The sequence below is a fragment of the Castanea sativa genome, chromosome 6, assembly GCF_040712315.1.
Source record: "Castanea sativa cultivar Marrone di Chiusa Pesio chromosome 6, ASM4071231v1".
NCBI lineage: Eukaryota > Viridiplantae > Streptophyta > Magnoliopsida > Fagales > Fagaceae > Castanea > Castanea sativa.
The window spans coordinates 407,700-429,540 of NC_134018.1; the positions used below are offsets into that span (position 1 = coordinate 407,700).

A 21,841-nucleotide genomic window follows, 5' to 3' on the forward strand; every position below is an offset into this window, starting at 1 on the left:
TAAAGCGTCATTTTAATATACTATTTGTTAGTGTTTTTTTTTTTTTGGCTTGCTTTAAAAGGTTGAAAAAACTTAATTGTTTGGGCAAAGAATTTAGTACACATGTTGGAACAATTTTTTTTTTTTTCATGCTTCACCCATGGCGCTTAGGTTCATTTAGTAGGTAGGTCATATTGTCATAACTGTCATTGTCATAAGCATTTCTCGACCTTGGTTGAATCATACTTGACTTGTTTTGTTTATACAAGCTTTGTGTTTACCTCCAAAAAATAAAATAAATAAATACATGTACAAACTTTTACAAAATAAAAATTGGCAATGGAGTGGCTTGATAAAAACAAGCTACATAGGAAGATATCTTCAACCTGTTAAAAAAAATTTAATTAGTAGGAGTATTTTTTATTTTTGAGGAAAAAGTTTTAAATTAAAATGGTAGGAAAAGTTCCACAACTTTAAGAGCAAGTATAGTAGAAATTAATAACCATACCAAAAAATTTTGAAAGAACCTTATTAAAAATTGAGAGAATGGGATTAAAATGGATCTAATCTCTCGGACAAATCAACTTCGGTTATTTTTATTTCTAGGGTATAGGTGTAGACATAACATAATAAATAAGTAGTTATTTCTCCAATATTTTCAATTGAGAATATTAACATATTCCCATTGTAGTAATTTTGTAATTTGTTAGGACCCTTAGTATTTTGGCATTTTCAGTGCCAATTGAAAATGTAATTTGGATCTCAATTCTACATTGTAATTTTTTTACTGTTGTCGGTTTTAATTTTTAATGGGATGAAGAGGTCAAGTGCAGAGAAATCTAAAGTTGCAGGCTACAAAATCTAAAATTTTGTCGTGGAAATGACATGATAGAATTCAGTTATGAATTTCTCTTCCATACCAACCCTTAGCCTTATATATCTCTCATTTCCAACAAAATTAAGAATCTTAATTCCTATATTGAAGAGTAAGAGAGAGACCTTAACTATACCTCCCATTCTCTCTATCTTCTCCCTCTCCAATTATCAATTACTATGACAGGAGAGGAGATTAAAACAATCACACACAAAGAATCCTTAGTTCTTGGTGTTGTTTGGAGCTTGGGAATCATTGGAACAATCTCAAATCTTCAAGAGACCTTGAAGTGATCAAGAAGACTTCATCATGTGGTTGGTAGCTCTGTTAAATTATCAATTCTTCCAAAAGTTTAAACTATTAGAAAATTGTGAATTTAATCACTTAACAATAATTCTAATACTCCTCCTTACGTGTGGGCCTAAACTTCCCTTCAATAAGTGGGGGTCTAATATATGAGAATTTTAACATTTTAAATGGGAGATAGAGTAAAAGCAAGGGTTGAACTTAAGATCTCTTACTCTGATACCATATTAAATTATCAATTATTCCAAAAGTTTTGTTAGAATTGTGTAGTTAAATGATTAAATTTACCATATCTCAACAGTTTAAGTTTTTGGTACAATCGGTAATTTAATATGGTATTAGAGCTTGAAATCCTAAGTTCAATCCTTATCTTCTCCACTCTATCTCCTATTTAAAATCTCACATATTGAGCCTAAACTTTTAAAGGTAGTTGCAGGCTTTTCGGCCCACACGTGAGAAAGAATGTTAGAATTGTGTGGTTAAATGATTAAATTTACCATATCCTAATAGATTAAACTTTTGAGACAAATGGTAATTTAACAAGCTCGACTTGCAGATTCTGTGATAATTGAGTCATTACTTAACTTGAAGGGTTTTGTAAATGATATGTATAGCAATTATTCTTGACTAGTGAATCATTTGGTGCTATAGACCTATGGTACTATGGAGTTCTTTCTTTCCCTGGTTCTCGAATTTTTCTCTCCAAAAACACTTTGGTATTCTTATAGGTGCTTGTTTGTTGATTAGGATTGGGATTGTTATTGTTAAGTTGTTTATCTATCAATGTATATGTCAATCGGTTAATCACATTAATAACTAGGCTTAATTTCTAGAATTAACTTTAAATTGACATAAGCTATTAAATCGGGTCTAAATTGCTCACTCTCAAATTAAATCATTTAAATGTAATTAAATCTCTCATTCTTTTTGCTGTTTAAAACATTTACCTATTTGTTTGGCAAGATTTGTTTGATAATATTCTATTAATTGAGGCATTACCAAACTTGTTCAAATAATAATAATAATAATAATATGTTTTGTATATTTAATATAATACTGTGTAGTCTTATAAAATCAAGATTCCAAATAAAATCAAGGTGTTTGGCTGGAGAGTTTGCCTTGACATTCTGCCTACCCGTGTGAACTTAAATCGGCGGAAGATTCTTGTAGATGACAAATGTGGAGTGTGTCTACAGGCTAAGGAGTCTGGGTACCATGTTTTGTGGGAATGTGGGTTAGCCCAAGATATATGGGCTGGTTGCTCAAGTCATCTGCAAAAAGGAACGTCTGGTTTTGAAGATATGGTGCAGCTGGTTGAACACCTGCAGCAACGCCTAACGGACGAGGAGTTGGAGTTTTTTTGGGTCCAATGTTGGCTTATATGGAATCAACGAAATGCCTTAATGCATGGGGGCATCATTCAAGACCCAGGACGATTGAACCAGCGAGCCAAAGATTATTTAGATGAGTTTAGAGCTGCACAGTAAACATTTGTCAGTTTCGGGTACTGTTACTTCAGTATAGAAATGGCGTCCTCCAACAGGTTCTTTATACAAATTAAATTTTGACGCGGCAGTGTTTTCTGATACAAGTTCTTCGGGGTTTGGGGCTATCATTCGTAACAAGTTATGGCTGCTATGTCAGCCAAAGGGCCGGGTGTGATGGACAGTGAAGAAGCAGAGGTACCTGCATGTCGGAGAGCTCTTGAGTTTGCCGTCGATGCTGGTTTTGAGGAGCTGATGATTGAAGGTGACAACTCCACAGTCATTAATTCCATAACTTCACTACGGGCCTGGCGGTCTCGGTTGGGAAATATTTACGCGGACATCAGTTGGCTAGCTGCAAGTTCTAGATGCAAATCTTTCAGCTGTGTCAAACGCGAAGCCAATTCTGCTGCACATTCCTTAGCCAAATGCTAGGTCCATTGATGAGGATAATTTTGGATAGAGGAGTCTCCAGCTCCAGCCCTTGAGGCTTTGTATTTGGACTCTATTTCTATAAATGAATGAATACATTTGGTCTGGCTTCAAAAAAATATATAATACTATGTAGTTTCGTGCATATGCACAAGTACAATTAAAAATAATTATAATTATACATTTTTTTAGTTAGAAGAGATTCAAATTATACATAGTATTAGCTTACATTTTTTTTAAAGCATACATTTTTAAAATATGTAATGGTTTTTCATTTATATATATATATATATATATATATATATATATATATTAACAGCAAAAGCTGAGAGAAAGTCTAATTAAATTCTAAATTAGAGTCTAATTTTGCGCCACGTGTCTTATCTAATTTTTAAATTTGTGTGTCAAGTGAATTATTTGGTGCAAAAATCAAAAAGTCTAAATTCAATTAGATTCTAAATTGAATTTCAATTTTGTACCATGTGTCATCTAATTTTTTTTAATTTTTGTGGCAAGTGAATTATTGGGTGCAAAAACAGAATAGTTTAAATCTAATTTGATTCTAAATTTTATATATATATATTGTGATTGGTTTTAAATGTACCCGTGCATATGCACAGCGTTACATACTAGTCTATATACATAATAATATGTGAAGTTGAGAGAAACTCAAATTAGAATTCCAAATTAGAGTTCCAATTTGCGCCATGTATCCTAAATTATTTATTCTCAAAGTATTTATTTCTTAATTTTAGAAACCAAATGTGGGACTACATCATAAATATTCATCCAAGTGAATTATTAAGTACAAAAACCAAAGATTCTAGAATAAATGAATCGTTAAAAAAAAGTGTTTCACAATAATAATAAAAAATGAACAATTTACATTTTATATCTAATAATATCCTTACAAATTTTTTTAAAGAGCTAACAAAATATAAAAATGACTATTAATAGTATTTCAATTATATATATATGAATTATATCATGCATCTTATTATATATTTTTAAGTATATCCATGCATATACATGGTGTAACAAGTTAGTCTTTATATTTAATAATAGATGGAGTTATGGGTTCCAGTTAGTTCAACTGGTAAAGTCTCTGATGGTTGTATAAAAAATCTGGGGTTCAATCCCTGCCTACACCAAAAACTGATTGGTGTCTTGATCTAATGATAAAGAGTTATCATCAAGAGTGGACGCCATAAGTTGAAATTCTCTCAAAAAAAAAAAAAGATGGAGCTGAGAGAAACTCAAATTAGAATTTAAAATTAAAGTACAATTTTGCGTCATGTGTCCTAACTTCCTAAGTTATTTATTTTTATAGAGTTTTATTTCCTAATTTTAGAATTAAATACGAGATCACATCATAAATATTCATCCAAGTAAGTTATTAAGTAAAAAAACTAAAGAATCTAGAATAAATGAATCGTAAAAAAAAATGCTTAGCAGTAATTAAAAAAAGTGGACAGTTTACATTTTATACCTAATAATATTCTTTCAAATTTTTTAAAGAGTTAACAAAATATAAAAATGAATATCAATAATATTTAAATTATATATATGTAGGAATTATATTATGCATCTTATTGTATATTTTTAAGTGTATGCATAGGGTTACAAGCTAATATGTATTGATAAATAAAGTTAAGAGAAAATCCAATTGAAGTTCAATTAGAATATGATTTTGCGCCACGTATTTCATCTAATCTAAGATCTAAATTTTTGTGTCAAGTGAGTTAATTTAATGTAAAAATTAGATTTCAATTAGAGTTTAATCTTACGCCATGTGTCCCATATAATCTAATTTTTTTAAAAAAATTGTGCCAAATAAGTAAATTTAATGTAGAAAACAATGAGTCCAATATAAATAAACCATAAACAAACTTAATTATATATATATATATATATATATATATATTAAACCATAGTTTAGAGAAAATTCAGTTAGAATCAAAATTAAATTTTGCTTTTGTTAGTTTTCCATAAAAATTAAATGGTTTAGATTTTTGTTATTATTTTTCTCTGAACTAATGAGCATATTTTTTATACAGTTTCTATTCAGATATTTGTATGCGAATATATTGAACATAACAAATTGTAATTGAGCTGAACGATCTCATACATATATCTCCGTTCAATTTAAGAGATATTATTTGACCAATTTATTATTTTATTTTGTGTTGTATTTAGTAGAATTTCATAGACAATAATTGTGAATTGATATTGTATATGTAGATCTAATAATGATTTTCAAAATTATATACGTAAAAGTAATGTAATGAGAAACTTGACGTAACCAATATAATGAAAATTGGAAGAAAAAACTATTTTAGTACCTCCAAATATATTGGTCAAACTATGTCCTATATATTTAATAACCTAAGCTAATATCAATAGCACCACTACAATTCATTATTTCCGTGCCTAAGCATGGGAAACATACTAATTATATATATGATTTAGAATTTAATTGGATTTAAACTCTTTGATTTTTTCACTCAATAATTCACTTGCCATAAAAATTAAAAAAATAAATAGACACATGGAGAAAAATTGGACTCCAATTGAAATCCAATTTAGAATCTAATTGGTTTAGACTTTTTAATTTTTACACTCAATAATTCAGTTGTACAAAATTAAAAATTAAATAGGATATGTGCAAAATTGAGAATCCAATTAAAATCTAATTGGATTTTCTCTGAGTTTTGGCTATTAATATATGTGCATGTGTGCGCGCGTGCCTGCCCCTAGAAGCAAAATGAAATTGCATTTTAATCGTGGGTTAATTGCTCACAAGAGTTTTTCTTATATGTTACTTGGCATATCATTATATGTAAATTTGAGAATTTTCCTTTCATCACTGCATTAATCCATTTCTAGTGTGAAGAAGCAATTTGATGTTTGAACCCAAAGCTGTTCGAAGTCATGAGGGCAGGCTAGGAGACTGAGTGAGGCTCCCTAATGTTATTAGGAATAAAGAATAAGGCAATACTAAGACATCAATCAAAATCTTATTTATATTTTTTAGGTTTGATATCATAATTAAGAAATAGTATATTTTAAAGACTTTTTTTTGGGCACATTTTATTATAAATTTTTAAATAAAAAATCTTCAAAAACAAGTATCTAAAATCAAATGAGTTTTTTTTCAAATAAACATAATACTATATTTTCCTCAAGTACAAGAGTTATCCCAACGTGTCTGAGTTAAACATGCGTCCGACACGGCTATACCTACCATTTTGTCATTTTGAAGTATCCATGGTTAAACCTGTTTCATAGCGAAATATAGATCGATCCAAAGCCACACAAGGCGCAGGGAGAGCCTCTCTCTGCCTGTGTCATTTTCTTCAAAGAGAAGATTGCGTCTCTCTTGTGAATTTATGATCTAAAGTACAGATAAACCATAGATGATGCTCTAGATTTTGAAATTTTATTCTTGATAAGAGATCAATTATATAGCAAATAGGTAAAAGATGACATAAAATGCCATCAATAAAGAGAAAAAACACAACCCTTATCCAATTATCTCCTCCATGCATGCAAACCCAAATACAAAAGCAAACATGAAAATGAAACTAAAAACAACATAACAAAGAAATTAAATAACCTCCCCAACTAAAAAACATACACTATACAAATTCCAATGTTACAGAGCGATAAAACAGAAATCAACAAAGGGGTGGCACTGGGCCACTGGCACATAGCTAGCTCGAGATAGAAAAATAGACAAAAACTCTTCATTAAAAGAACTTGGGATCATAGCCGTTGCTAGTGGTGGCCAAGATATAATAAGCAACTATGTGACCAATAGAACCCCAAGCCAAGACATCCACGATGTTAAACCCAACTGGGTCATTGGATTTGAGGAGGCTAACGTACTCTTTAGCACGAGTGTCACCAGCTTCGAAGTGGGTCACACCGTTTTGCTCAGGCACTTGTTTGGCCACGTTCTCTCTTTGGAAGTTGAAGAACACAAACCTTCCTAAGAAGAGTGATAGCCCTGTGCTCAAGCTTATCACAAGGGGTGCACTCAGCTCTGCCTTCACAACATTTCTTTTGGGTGTGGTGGTTATGACTTTGGTGCTTGACTTGGTCTTTGGGAGCCTTGTGATGAGGGGCTTGAGGCCTTGGAAGGATATGTTGGATGGAGAGAGGTGGGAATTGGGGTGCCTTTGGAGGGTAGGTGAGAAGGTTGGGGTGGAGAACAAGGTGGATGAAGAGGCTGCCATTTGTGTGTTTAATTTGGGGAGGTCTAGATATGCCAAGATTATTATGAGAAATTGAAGATGAGATTGTGTGCTAGACTAGTAGAAGTAGTAGTAGTGTGGTTTAAGAATTAGGATCATGTAGTTCAATTGTGGTGGACATGAGGAAGTGGGAGAGATTGTGAGGATGGGAATCCCGAGAGAGAGGATTTTGGAAGGTGAGTTGGACTTCATTGATTGGTTACTTATGGATTAGAGATTTTTTCTTTCAATCGGCAGAACTTTTGGCAGAGTAACCTAAATGTAACGTATTGAATTTGTATTGCAAGAATATAATAACATAGGATCCGTGGCGCAATGGTAGCGCGTCTGACTCCAGATCAGAAGGTTGCGTGTTCGATTCACGTCGGGTTCATTTCCCTTTATTTGAACGGATTTTTTTTTTCTTTTAAATTTTTCGGTAGCATTATTAGTATTATTATTTTTTTTTCCGTAGCATTATTACTTGTAGCGGTTCTTTATTGGATGTGACACTGTTTTCTTTGAATATTTAAGCACTCACACCTACGTAATAGACACTATTCATTTAATCTAAAAATCACTTGCATTAATGAGTTTATATTGTATAAATTTACATGATTATTGTAGCAAGCTTGTAAATTTACATTCAGATTATTTATTTTGCATTTAGTTTTTTATTACTTCTTTACAAATCATGAGAATGATAGAAAAAAGTGGATAATCTTTGTTGACTTGTTGTATGTCAAGATAGATGAACAATTTAAAAAATTAATATTTTAATGAAATTTAATATAAAATATGGTGCAAGTGCTAATTAAAATAGACGAAAAAATATTGCACTAGCTAATGCAAATGCTCCAAACATGGATACAGACATTAGCACAAACAACACTAGATATGTCAATTCTTGAAAAATTAGGTCAAACCTAACGGCTATCAAAATTTCTAAAAATATTTCTAAAATTAAAAAAAAATCAATTAAAAATAATTCCTAACAAAATAGGGATATACATATGTATAAGTGTCCCCGAAACGTCCATGCCCATGCTTCTCAAAATTTAAATAAGCAATATATTAAGGCAAGGACTTTAATATCATAACAGAGAAAAGTATACAAAATAAAATTAGGGTGCTACAGTTTTTTGGGTCCAAGTCACTAAAATTATTTCCAAGTTAATTAGATTTGAGGGTAGTGGTGTTACATAACATTTGTCATTAATTTTCCATTGTCATTAATTCTATTTGTGTTTGCTGATTAGATGTCCAGATTCTAGGATTTCTTAAATGCATATAGTCAATTGTGTCTCTCCTGCTATGTGATGCTTAATTTGCTGCTCAGTGCTCACATTTATCTAATTCAGTGTGTGCATCTTCTAATTCTATTTGTATTGTTGAGTTCTTTTTTCTTTTCTGTTTTTGATTATCGCTGGATGTAGGAGGTTTTGGTGGATGAGTACTTTGTCATTAAATGGGTATAGTGACTCACCAACTAAATGAGTAAATACTCTCTGCATCTACATCATTTGATGCACCGCTATTTGCTAAATAAATAAATGCATAGCTAAATCATGGCCCACCAGATGTTGAATACCAATCTTGCTCTCACATTCACACGAACAATGCATTACTGTATTATTTATTATTAGCACTAACAAGAAGTCAAGGTGCACCTAAAAAACTAGACTAAGACCAAAACTCTTTTTATCAATTCATCATGCAAACCGCCTTTCTTGTGACTTTGATTATACTATTTCAACCACTTCACTTTAGTCCTCTAAATTTATCACCAAACATTTCCATAAATCTTTTATATAACTTTCCCTACATTGCTATTGTTTACTAATTCCAATCGTACTTTCACTATACAACAAAATAGTAACCTTTTTAAGCAGTTCTATTCAGTAAATGCAATGCATTGTCTCCACTTTTGGAGTAACTTATATTTTCATTGACATTGTGAAAATGGTTCCATTCAATGTGTATATGCAGTCTGCAAAATAGCGAATGGAAAACTATTGGCTCACAAGATGTCGTGACTCGTGAGCTTATTTTCAACTTACTAAACTCAAAAAATAAGTTTAGACAGAACAGAAGTAATCATGTACCTTAGAGAAAAAGTGTTAAAAACTTCAGAAGTTTCACATAAATTAAATAAGCTGAAAATACCAGGAATGAATAAGCTGTGACAAATGAGCTCAGGAATGAACGATTGCTTCGCCGCTGCACAGAATTGAAGATATTCATGCTCCATTTGCTTTAACAAATACATTTTTACCAAAAAGTTCACATGGACACTTAAGAACATAAGAAGAACGGTCATGTAGCATCATAATGCAGCTGGATGATTAAAACCAGTGCTTACATTTTTATTATAGAGAAAAGGAAATATTTCTAAACAATATATCCATACAAAACAAGAGACCAAGATATAAATAGGTTAGTAAAGCTGAGCTCCTTCAAAAGGAATTCAGCTGGTCTAAGCGTACCTACTTCAAGATGGGGAACACCCTGAGCTATTATATTGAAAGTCAAAATTGGGAGATGAAAAACCAACATTTGGGATGATGAGAAAGGAAACAGCCCACATCATTGGGAAGCACCACAAGATGGGGTACACTCTGAGCTATATTGAAAGTCAGAATTGGGAGATGAAAGAACCAACATTTGGGATGATGAGAAAGAAAACAGCCCACATCATTGGAAGCACCACAAAGCTCGGTTCTAATAAAGTAATTTCTAACATACATGAAGGATAGTATCCAGCCATCAACCCTAAGACACACTGGTTTTCTTTTCCCTTGTTGCCACAATCGTTGCCTTTTAGCCTTCTGTACATTCCCTCCCTTTTACACATTTTATGATAAAAATCCAGACTTACACCAAAAGAGAACAACTTTGCTACATTGCACAACATAACAAATATACAACTACCCCCTTCTCCAACTGCATAATTTGATACTAGGTTTTTCAATCTTGCTGAAAAGTTATCAGCAACTAACACACTTATTTGCAGGTTTCACATTCAACTCAAATTAGAGAATCAAGGTATGAGTAGTTCCGGCATCTACCATACTCAAGGAGGCTACCATATGTACGATCCCACACTCCGATAAAAAGAGACTCTGTGTCTGGACTGAATGATACACCAGATATTTCGCCAAAGAAATCAATCTCCTGTTCCTTCTCATATCCATTTTTTGCGTCATAGACATGTACAAAGTCAGCAGGCTCTGCCATTGCCATATACTGACCATCAGAAGTATAGCGTATTGATCGAATGGCTCCAAGGTTGCCCTTCAGAACAGCGACTGACTTGGATAAATTTCGGACATCCCAAACCCGGCAGGTTTTGTCCTGGTTCCCAGTTGCAAAAGTGACACCATCAGGGTGCCATGCTGATGCAAATGAGAAATCCAAGTGCCCACACAAGGTGGTGACCATCTACAAGAATCAAAATTCAAATTACGCATGCTTAGCCATCAAAGCAGCAACAGAAGGATAGTAACAAGTCTAGCTAACAAAAAATTATAAACAAAGAGTACCTTTCCAGTTTGGGAATCCACCAGCAGACCTTCTGGGTTATCTCCCACAATTGTAAGAAGTTTACCATCAGGACTCAGAGAAGTATGCTGCAAGTAGCAGACAAAAGCATGTTAAAACAATCTGGGGCATTCACTTTTTTACTTAGTGACATGAAGTAGCAATAGTTTGCAATTCATCCATGATCTAGCAACATCAAGTTGTTTGGCTCTCCCAGTCAAATGTGGCCCAATGGAGCCAAGACTAACAAAAATATAATTACAATGTCTCATACTCATAAACCTCTGCATGCAATCCAAACTACTAATACTGGTAAACAGAAAAGGAGATATAACGCATCTTTAACCACAACCATCTCAACCATACCCCAAAGAGTTAGTCATCATTTTACACAATTAACATCTTGTCCAGCAGAATTACAAGAAGTATAGGAACATAGCAAATAACTTCTTTTTTTGATAATTTATTAGTTGGGGGCCGGGGATTTAAACCCTAGATGTCCCCCATTAAAAACACTAAGAGGTGCCTATTGATCTATAAGAATATTGGCAACATAGCCACCAAATAACTACCGAAGGATAATGTATTAAACAAAAATGCATGAAATGGCCAGGCAAACAAAATGATGTGATATGATTCTATCAATTGAGCCTTGGCAAAATATTCTCATCATTACAAGTCAAACCATTGTTGCCAAGACAGATATCCCAATATATTCCCTCCATCCATTATTTTTTGCTTCAATATCCCATTAATTAGACAAGTCATGACATAAAAGTACTTAGTTTTTTCTTAATAAGTAAAACTATATACTTATATTCGAAGTACATATCTCAATCCATGACCCAAAGAGTATTCTGAATATTAAGTTGCAATCCATGGCTCCACGTTGTCAGTAAACATGATCCGCATGCATGTCATGAGATATGATGTGAAGCATGTGATACTTGGTACCCATGTCATCAATACATTTACAACCCAGATTTACAAAATTGTCCAACTATTGATATAAATAGCCAGAAAATACAATATAGGGGGCTCACATTCACTGGCCAAGGATACCGGAAGTGTTTAGTAAGTTGAAATTTCTCCATATCAAAGTCTCTAACTCCACAATCATTATTTGAAGCTGTAAAGTGAACTGCACCACTGAAATTGAAGAAGACAAGTTCAATTAGGTTTATTTTGGAAGTTCACAGTTCCACCACCAAGACAAGGGGCAAATAAATACCTGGAGCTGATGTAAATCTCAACAGCATTGGTGATAGCATTGTCATCATAAGTTGTCCTGGAACAAAAACTAACACCAGGCCGATCCAGATGCTGTAATCCAGTGAAAAGGAAAATAAAAGAGAATTACATTTAGCCCGATATTTTATGATACGTTCATAATGCAACTTAATAGCTCTTAAAGGGATAGAGTGGCTGGATGATAGCAGTTATCAAAAGCCTACTGGAAAACCCTAGTCCATTCTCAAAATTTAAGAGTTTTCTTCGTATTGGATCAGTATTCTATTTAAGGACAGCTTGATTACTAGGTCACTCCAAGGAATGCCAATAAAAAAAATTGTTACTGCACAAGTAACTATCAAAAGCCAAGTATGTGCTGTCACCATGTACATTGGTTGACTGCAACTGCAGCGGCAATGCTTATTCAGTCTGTAACCTCTCATGAAGCGAAGGGTCGCTAGTTCAAATCTCCCGTTCCCCCTCCCCTTGAAGCCAAAAACTCAACTTATCTATCTACACACACACACACACACACACACACACACAGAATATTATGAAACTTACCTTACAAATAAGTTCTCCTTGGAATCCTCCAGCAACTAGTAGCTTATCTTTTACAGAAAGAGTACTCACTTGAGTCTGAGTAAATCCCTCCAACAGACTTCCAGGATGTTTCTGTGGGAGAAAATAGATAGATAGATTTCATGGAAGAGCATAATTCAAGATCAAAAGAAGGATATTAAGTACATTAAATATATACAAAACCAAGTTTGTTTTTCAAACCAAATATCATATCCCAAACACCCACCTCTGATGGTGCAACATGCCCCGAGACATTGAGAACTTCTTGCCTGCTGCAATTTAAGGAGGACCAATGGACGACAGAAAAATGAGACATAAGGTAGACATCATGCTTTGAGGTAGCCCAAACCAAGTTCCTCAACTGCATCACCAAAAAATAGAAATGTAGGTTGGCCAGTCATACCACAAGTCTTATTTTCCAGAAAGTGTTATGCCTATGTGTCTGTGTGTTTAATCTGTCTGGTGCCCATATCAGCACATCAATTCAAGTAACCCGTTTTATCAAATGTGTGACAAAGAATTGTTGCTCAAAGAGATGAGATTAATTCATTCAAGCAAATTACACTAATAAGAGGATCAATAAGGTGAGGAAAAACAGTTCTATGACAGCCAGAATCGCAAAAAGAATCACTGAATTCATAATGACAAGGGAAAATATAGCCTACAGGTTATTACAATAACTTTCATTCACCTGACCTGAAAATGAAGAATGGTTGATTTCACTGATCTTGAATTCCGCCTGAACTCATAATATAAGCCCCCTTTCTTTGTAACTTTGCAATCCTGTTTAAAATGGATTTTAAACAATAGGGAAAAAGGATATAAAATAAATAAAGAAAAAGGATAATTTTGTCAATTTACTCTGTCTAATTTTTATTTTTTGATAAATCAATTTAATCGGTTTAATTACAATTATCAACCCAGTTGTTATTAAGTTGATCTATAAAAATGAAAATCAACCCCCGAAAAATTTACCTTCCCAGACCCCTCTCCAGATTGAGGTATGTTTTCATAGTTCTTGTATTGTTCAAGCCTAGTTTGCCGGTATTTCTCCCTAGTGATGCTAAGCCTATCCCAAGGGATTCCCTGGATATCTTTTCCACTTCTAGCTTGAGCAGCAGTAGTATCAGCTAATTTGCTATTCTGCACCAGAGACAGAAAGTTATTCCATGTACTCATTAACCTAAGAAAAGGCTACTTCACTTTCATAATATACTTTTACCTAACAAAAACCAAAATAATTAAAAAGAAATATGTATTCTACACTAACATATGGCAACATGACCATGCTTAAATTCATTGAAGCTATACATGTATGTGATCTCACAAGGGATATGAGTAGAAACACAAACCCCATGGTCGTATTCATCAACATCAGACTCCGAGCCAGCCATGTCTCTACCACGAAACTCATCATCCATCTCATCATCTACATCTTCCATTTCATATTCATCCCCCATGTATTCAGCATCATCCCCTTGGTATTGGGACATGTTCTTTCTAACAATTTCACACCTACTCCAATAGCAAATCATCAGCAAAGACAAGAAGATCACACTTCAGCCCAAAATGTGTAGCAATAGACAGTGAAATCTAATTACAAGCTACACCACCACATTTGCAAAAGGGTTTTAAGTATTACACTTATCAGCTATTAATTAACCAATATGGATCATATAAAGATTGCAGGACTGCAATACTTTGGAGTATCACCACTATTTAGGTGAACTCATCTATAACTTTTTCTGTTAGACAAGTATCAAGATCAGACTATCACAATGGATATTCATATAAAGTAACTTATTCCACAAACAAATTATATATGTCATTGATGATAAAAATTTGCAACGTATTAAAAACTTCTTCAATAGTTAACTCAGGTGATTTATGTAAATAGCAATATAATAATGAGTCAATTTTCAGGATTTTGCTTGCATTCATGAGAAGCAAATTCTGGAGAGAGAGAGAGAGAGAGAGTTTTCTAAGGAGGAGATCATTATGGTATTGAACGAGATGGAGGGTGATAAAACTAGGCCCAGATGGTTTCACTATGGAATTTTTTCAAAGTGCTGGAGGGTGGTGGAATGGGATGTTTTGGCATTCTTTGCTGACACAGACACTGTGTTTTTAATAAATCGCTTAATGCCTCTTTCCTTGCAATGATTCCAAAGAAGCATAATGCTGTGAATATCAAGGACTTCTGGCCTATTAGCCTAGTAGGAAGTGTGTATAAGTTGTTGGCTAACAGATTGTGGGCGGCCTTGGACAATCTCAGTTTGAATCTCAAAATTCTTTTGTTGCTGGACGGCGGATTTCGGATTCAGTTCTTATTGCTAACAAGTGCTTAGGTAGCAAATTGAAAAGTCATATTCTGGGCATGATCTGTAAACTGGATAGAGAAAAGGCTTATGATCATGTGAGTTAACATATGTTGTTTTATCTGTTGGAAATGCTTGGTTTCGGGAAGAGATTGAGGAGCTCAATAAAGTTTCGTGTATCCACTGCTAGATTTTCTATTCTGGTTAATGGTTCTCCTGCTGGCTCTTTTGGTAGTTCTCGTGGTTTGAGACACGGAGATCCTTTGTTGCCTCTTTTATTTTTTCTGTTGGTCATGGAAGTGTAGTAGACTATTGAAGAAAACTGAGAAAGCCTTCATTCGTGGTTTTCATGTGGGGCTTAATAATTCTGAGGGGGTGAGTATTTCACATCTTCTATTTGCAGATGACACCATTCTATTTTGCGATGCCTCTAGAGAACATTTGTTATATATCATACTAGTTTTGATTTGTTTTGAAGCTCTTATTGGCTTGAAAGTTAATGCAGGAAAAAGTGAAATAGTTCCTGTTGGCAAGTAATTTGGTTGCACTAACTAATATTCCCCACTGCAAAATTGGTAGTTACCTAATGACATATTAGGGAATGCCTTTAGGTGCGTACTATAAGGCAATCTTAGTTTGGAAGGTCTATTTAGCTCTGGAGTGAAAGGTATACGAGAGCTGAAAGGTCTATTCAGCTCGAACAATTATGGTTCTACTTCAACTAGGCGCAGTGTTACTAATAGGGAGCGGGCCCTATCTATCCCTAAATGAACCTGAAGATGCTTTCCTGGAATGTCAGAGGACTGAATGAGGTTGAGAAGAGGTTCAGATTCGTAATTTGCTGCGTGCATGGAGGCTTGATATTGTGTGTTTGCAGGAGACTAAACTTGAATGGATTACTAGAGGAATTGTCAGGAGTATATGGAGCTGCCCATATGTAGATTGGTTGTACCTGGGTTCGGAAGGTGCTTCTGGAGGTATTGTCTTGATGTGGGATCGAAGGGCAGTGGAAAAGGTGGAGGAAGCAGTAGGGCACTTTTCTATTTCATGCAAATTTAAAAATATAGGTGATCAATTTGAGTGGGCTTTTACTGGTATATATGGACCAAATTTGAACAAGAGGCGTAGGAAAATGTGAGAGGAACTGATAGGACTGATTAGTTGGTGGGATGTGTCATGGTGTCTAGGAGGTGATTTTAATATAATCCGATTTCCTTCGGAAAGATTAGGGGCTGCAAGACATACTCGGGCAATGTATGAATTTTCTGATTTTTTTCTCACTTCATGGGCTGATGGATATACCTTTAGATCGGTTTCTTTTTACTCTGCTCTTGGCGGGTCACTTCACTCTATTTTCACAAAAAAGGCTGTCCAGAGTACTTTCAGACCACTACCCAATTATGTTGGAGGGGGGGGAGTCATCAGAGAGGTAGAACACCTTTTTGTTTTGAAAATATGTGGTTGAGGGTGAAAAATTTTGTTAATTAAGTAAAAGCCTGGTGGGAATCCTATTTGTTCCAAGGAAATCCTAGTTTTATACTAGCTAAGAAATTAGCAGCTTTGATGTTGGATCTAAAAAAATGGAATGAAGCAAAATTTGGCAATGTCACTTTTAAGAAATAGCAGCTCTGGAACAAATTGAATGATTTGGATGTTAGAGAGGAGACTCATCCTTTAACAGTTGAGGAAAAGTTAGAACAATTTAATCTCCGTACTAATATTGAAAAGCTCACCCTTTTTGAAGAGATTAATTGGAGGCAGAAGTCTAGGATGCTTCACTTGAGGGAGGGGTATGCAAATACCAAATTTTTTCATAGAATGGCTAATTCCAATAGAAGAAATAACAGTATTGAGAGCCTTATGGTCGATGGAATCTTGTCTTTCGATCAAGGTATGATTGCTGATTGTATTACTCAATTCTTTATGAATTTATACTCTGAGCAGCAAGTTGTTCGTTCTTACCCAGAAGTCTTGGTATTTCCAAGGATATCCAGTAATAAGCAGATTGGCTTGATAGACCCTTTGAGGAGGCAGAAATCTTTGATGTCATTCAGAATTTTAATGGAGATAAATCGCCTGGACCGGATGGGTTTCCAATGGCCTTCTTCCAAGCTTGTTGGGGAATTCTCAAACCTGATCTTATATGGCGGTATTTCATCATTTTTTTGCTAAAGGTCAGTTTGAGAAAAGTTTGAATGCAACTTTCATCACTCTCATCCCTAAAAAAAATGCAGCAATTGAAGTCAAGGATTTTCAACCTATTAGTCTTGTTGGGGGGGTTTATAAGATCATTGCTAAGGTCTTAGCCACTAGACTTCGCACGGTTATGGAAGATATAATTTCGTCTTCGCAGAATGCTTTTGTGAGGAACAGGCAGATTCTTGACCCTGTGCTTATTGCTAATGAGTGCCTTGACAGTAGAGTGAAATCTGGTTTGCCAGGGCTACTTTGCAAATTAGATGTGGAGAAGGCTTTTGATCATGTAAATTGGGGATTTCTTATGCAGTTACTAAAACAGGGTGGGTTCTCTGCTAAATGAAGGCAATAGATTTTCTTTTGTATATCTACAGTTCGCTTCTCTATCCTGATAAATGGTTCTCCTTATGGGTTTTTAAAGAGTTCTAGGGGGTTGAGACAAGGTGACCCATTGTCCCCTTTGCTGTATGTTTTGGTTATGGAAGCCCTTGGGAGGATGTTGGATAAAGTTGTCCATGATGGTCACATGTCAGGCTTTGGTGTGGGTCGTTTAGAGGGAAGATCTTTGGCAGTGTCTATTTTTTGTGATGCTGATCTAGATCAGGTTTTGTTTCTCCGTATGATCCTCATTTGGTTTGAGGCAGTTTCTGGTTTAAAGATAAATATGGGCAAGTTAGAGTTGGTTCCTGTTGGTATGGTGCATAATTTGGACTTACTGTTGACTGTCCTTGGCTGTGAACAAGGTACTCTTCCAATGAAATATTTGGGTCTTCCCTTGGGTGCTAAAGTCAAAGATAAGACAATATGGAATCCAATTCTGAAGAAGATAGAAAGAAGATTAGCAGGGTGGAAACGTTTGTACCTATCCAAGGGAGGTAGATTCACTTTAATTAAAAGCACTCTATCTAATTTACCCACGAATTTTCTATATTTATTGCTTATTCCTGCTGCTGTGGCTAACCGAATTGAGAAACTTCAGAGGAATTTCCTATGGGGTGGCATTGGTGATGAACCAAAATTCCATTTGGTTAATTGGGCTACTGTCTGCAGTCCCATTGCTTTGGGTGGTTTGGGGATAAGGAAGGTAAGACTTTTTAATGAAGCTTTGCTTGGGAAGTGGCTATGGAGATTCGGGATGGAGAGGGCTACCCGTTGGAGGCAAGTGATAGTAGTGAAATATGACTGTGAATGGGGTGGCTGGTGTACTAGACCTATTAATGGCACATATGGTGTTAGCTTGTGGAAAACTATTAGTCGAGGATGGCCTTCTTTTTCCCGCCACATTCTATATGATATTGGGGATGGCTCTAGGGTGAAATTTTGGAAAGACCGTTGGTGTGGCGAAACATCTCTTGCAGTCAGCTATCCTGAATTATTTCGATTTTGCCGAAATCAAGAGGTTAGTGTGGCTGAGATTATGAAGTTTGATAATAGAACCCTATTTTGGGATGTCAGTTTCTTTAGGGGTGTGCATGCTCGAGAATTAGAGGCGCTAGCTGGTTTCATAGATACCATATATGGTACTTCTGTGAGAGGGTTTGGGGAGGATAAAATGTGCTGGAAATCCAATAGTGAGAAAGGCTTCATGGTTAAGGATTATTATAGTCTCTTACTGGGCTCTAACGACTATTCCTTTCCTTGAAAAAGCATTTGGAAACAAACGATTCCTTCTCGAGTAGCTTTCTTTGTTTGGACTGCTGCTTTAGGGAAATGCTTAACGATTGACAATTTAAGGAAAAGGAAAGTTTTGATATTGGATTGGTACTACATGTGCAAGTGTAATGGTGAATCGATTGATCATCTTTTTCTTTATTGTCCGGTTGCAATGGATCTGTGGGCTATGGTGCTCGGTTTGTTTGGAGTGAGCTAGGTTATGCCGCAATCGGTAATGGGGCTTCTAGCATGATGGCAAGGCAGATTTGGTCGTCATCGAAATGGGTATATATGGTTGATGGTTCCCCATTGTTTATTGTGGTGCGTTTGAAGGGAGAGAAATAGTCGGTGCTTTGAAGACAAGGAGAGATCCATATCCGACTTGAAACTATTTTTCTTTAGAACTTTAATGGATTGGTTGGCTGCATTGCAGAACCAATCATTTTTATCTTTTCTTGATTTCTTAAATTCTTGTAATTTTTGTTCTTGATTGTTTCATCCCTTGTACACTCCTTGTGTACTAGGGTGTTCCCCTTTTTTGACATCAATAAACTTATTACTTATCAAAAAAGTCTCTAGCTAATAGATTGGAAAGGATTCGAAGGAGTTCAAATATTCCTTGATGGCTTGGGATAAGGTTTGTTTACATATAGAGACAAGGGGTTTGGGGATTAGGAGATTTATGCACTTTAACCAAGCTTTGCTTGGTAAGTGGTTATGTTGGTTTGGGCATGAAGTTTCCCATTTGTGGCAGCAAGTGATCATCTCTAAATATGGGGAGTATAGGGGGGGTTGGTGTACTAAAGTTGGCAGAGGAACTCATGCGTGTAGCTTATGCCGGAGTGTATGGGAAGGTTGGAACATATTCTCTTTGCATGTGGCTTTTGATGTTGAAGAGGGCAACCATATACAGTTTTGGCGTGATCGTTGGGCCGGGGACCTCCCTTTAAAATTACTATCCCCTAATCTATTTGAATGTTCAGCAAAGAAGGATGCTTTTATTTCTGATGTGTTGGACTCAACCAGATGGGGAGGCAAGAAATTGGAACCTGAGGTTTCACAGGGCCTTTCATGATTGGGAGATGGATGTTGCTTCCTCTTTCTTTGATTTCATTTATTCTTGGGTTCCTAGGGGGGGAGGGGTGAATAAGATGAGATGGTGTCTTAAGGGGAATGTCATTTTTTATACCCAGTCTTTTTACAGGCAGATTCAGGGTGCTAATATTGTTCCTTTCCCTTGCAAGGGTATTTGGTTCATCAAGGTTCCCAAGAGGGTGTCGTTCTTTTTGTGGACAGTAGCATTGGGAAACATTCTTACTTTGGATAACCTCACAAAGAGGGGTTTGTCATTGGTTAATTGGTGTTGTCTATGCTAAAGCAATGGGGAAACAGTGGATCACCTTTCAATCCACTGATATTGCTTTTGCTTTGTGGGGAGATGTGTTTCAGATGTTTGGGATTCAGTAGGTTATGCCATTTAGCTGGAGAAATTTATTTGGCAAACATGGCTCAGATATTTGGAACATGGTGCTGGCTTGTTTGGTGTGGCTTGTTTGGAAGGAGGCAGAATAGACGTACTATTGAGGAGTTGGAGAGCTACTTGGATCAATTGAAAACTTTTTTTCTTGTACTCTTTTTAATTGGTCCTGAATTTGGGGTTTCACACATTGCTCTTCTATTTTAGAGTTTCAAGTTTCTCTTATATTTTCCTTTCAAGTTTTTTGTAATTTGTTGACACTTTGTGTTCATCATCGTAAACATAAAGTATATTTGATTTTTAATAAAATTACATTACTTACTAATCAAAAAAATAATTTGTCAACATTATTGGCAAAATGCTATTTAACTGAAACCATTCTAAAGCTTTGCAAGGGTTAAAGTCATAGCAAACCATTGTCACAATACAAACAGCAATCCACAAGAGTATAAACACCTCTAACATTAATATTCATATATACAATTCATATTAACATCGGAGCTTACACCAACATTATCTTCTATATCCTAATCATTTCTCATCTTATTGCTAATACAATTATAATATAATCATTCAGGGTTTTTATTTTATTTTTTTATATAATTATATAATCATTCAGTAGAGATAAAAGATTAACTCTTCTGCTATACTTTCAGTATACAAATAAATAAATATATATATATATATACACACACACAGAAAAGCATGCTTTGGCATAAGTACCACAGGGCAATGGCCTTTCCACCTTCAACAAACAAAAATAGCTAACATAAACTGAAAATGACTATCTGGGCATAAACCACAATTTATGCACATGAATTAACCATAGCTCAACAAACAAAAATTCTTCACTTTCTGAAAATTGCATATTCCACATGCAAACAATCATGATCCCATACTTAATCCCAACTTTTAATTACCAAATCAACCAAACCCTAATTTAATTAGATACTAAAATAAATTAAAAAAAAAAAAAAAAAAAAACAACAACAACAACAACTCAGAATCAAATAAGGCACAATGAATATAGCAAATCAAAGAAAACAATTTACATTAGAAACAGACACAAACCCAGGATTCAGAAAACAGTGCAAAAATCAATCTTTCATAAACAGAATCAAATAAGATCAACAGAGATCAAACAACAAAACCCCATGATCCTAAAAAAAAACAAAAATTTATATTAAAAAAAATAAAATAAAAAATAAAATAAAATGAAAGAAATGAAATATACCTTTTTGAGATTGAGGGTTAGAGAAAGCTATATGGATCTGGAAATCCCAAACTCTCACAAAATGAAAAGCATCGTCGTCAGCAAGATTAATTTATTATGTATATATATTATAGCAAAAGCTTTAATTTTTTTTATATATTATTTAATTTTTGACGAAACCCCAATTGGAAAAATCAATATAATTTACTTGGGGGTCTTGTTGGATCGCGAGGAGGAGGAGGAGGAGGAGGAGGAGAGAGAGAAAGAGAGAGAGAGAGGTTGGGTGTTTTTCGCTTTATCTTTATCCACTGGATTTCTGAAT

At 34.8% G+C, this 21,841-nt stretch overlaps 2 protein-coding genes and 1 non-coding gene across 3 annotated transcripts; 1 reads left to right on the forward strand and 2 right to left on the reverse strand.

Moving 5' to 3' along the window:
* Positions 1 to 6,577: 6,577 nt before the first annotated feature.
* LOC142638137 (photosystem I reaction center subunit V, chloroplastic) lies at positions 6,578 to 7,473 on the reverse strand. The gene has a single exon (XM_075812139.1). It carries the CDS (start codon positions 7,311 to 7,313, stop codon positions 6,825 to 6,827), a length of 489 nt encoding a protein of 162 aa, XP_075668254.1. The 5' UTR covers positions 7,314 to 7,473; the 3' UTR covers positions 6,578 to 6,824.
* Positions 7,474 to 7,632: 159 nt separating this feature from the next.
* On the forward strand, positions 7,633 to 7,704 carry TRNAW-CCA (transfer RNA tryptophan (anticodon CCA)). Its single transcript has one exon. It is a non-coding gene; the product is annotated as a tRNA-Trp (tRNA).
* Positions 7,705 to 9,631: 1,927 nt separating this feature from the next.
* Positions 9,632 to 21,841, reverse strand: LOC142639197 (putative WD repeat-containing protein C2A9.03). The gene is made up of 10 exons (XM_075813322.1): positions 21,541 to 21,841; positions 14,015 to 14,177; positions 13,638 to 13,805; positions 13,359 to 13,445; positions 12,889 to 13,023; positions 12,645 to 12,755; positions 12,082 to 12,173; positions 11,894 to 11,999; positions 10,853 to 10,939; positions 9,632 to 10,751 (listed from the first exon to the last, which is right to left on the reverse strand). The coding sequence occupies exons 2-10, from the start codon at positions 14,153 to 14,155 to the stop codon at positions 10,338 to 10,340; spliced, it is 1,341 nt and encodes a 446-aa protein (XP_075669437.1). The 5' UTR covers positions 14,156 to 14,177; positions 21,541 to 21,841; the 3' UTR covers positions 9,632 to 10,337.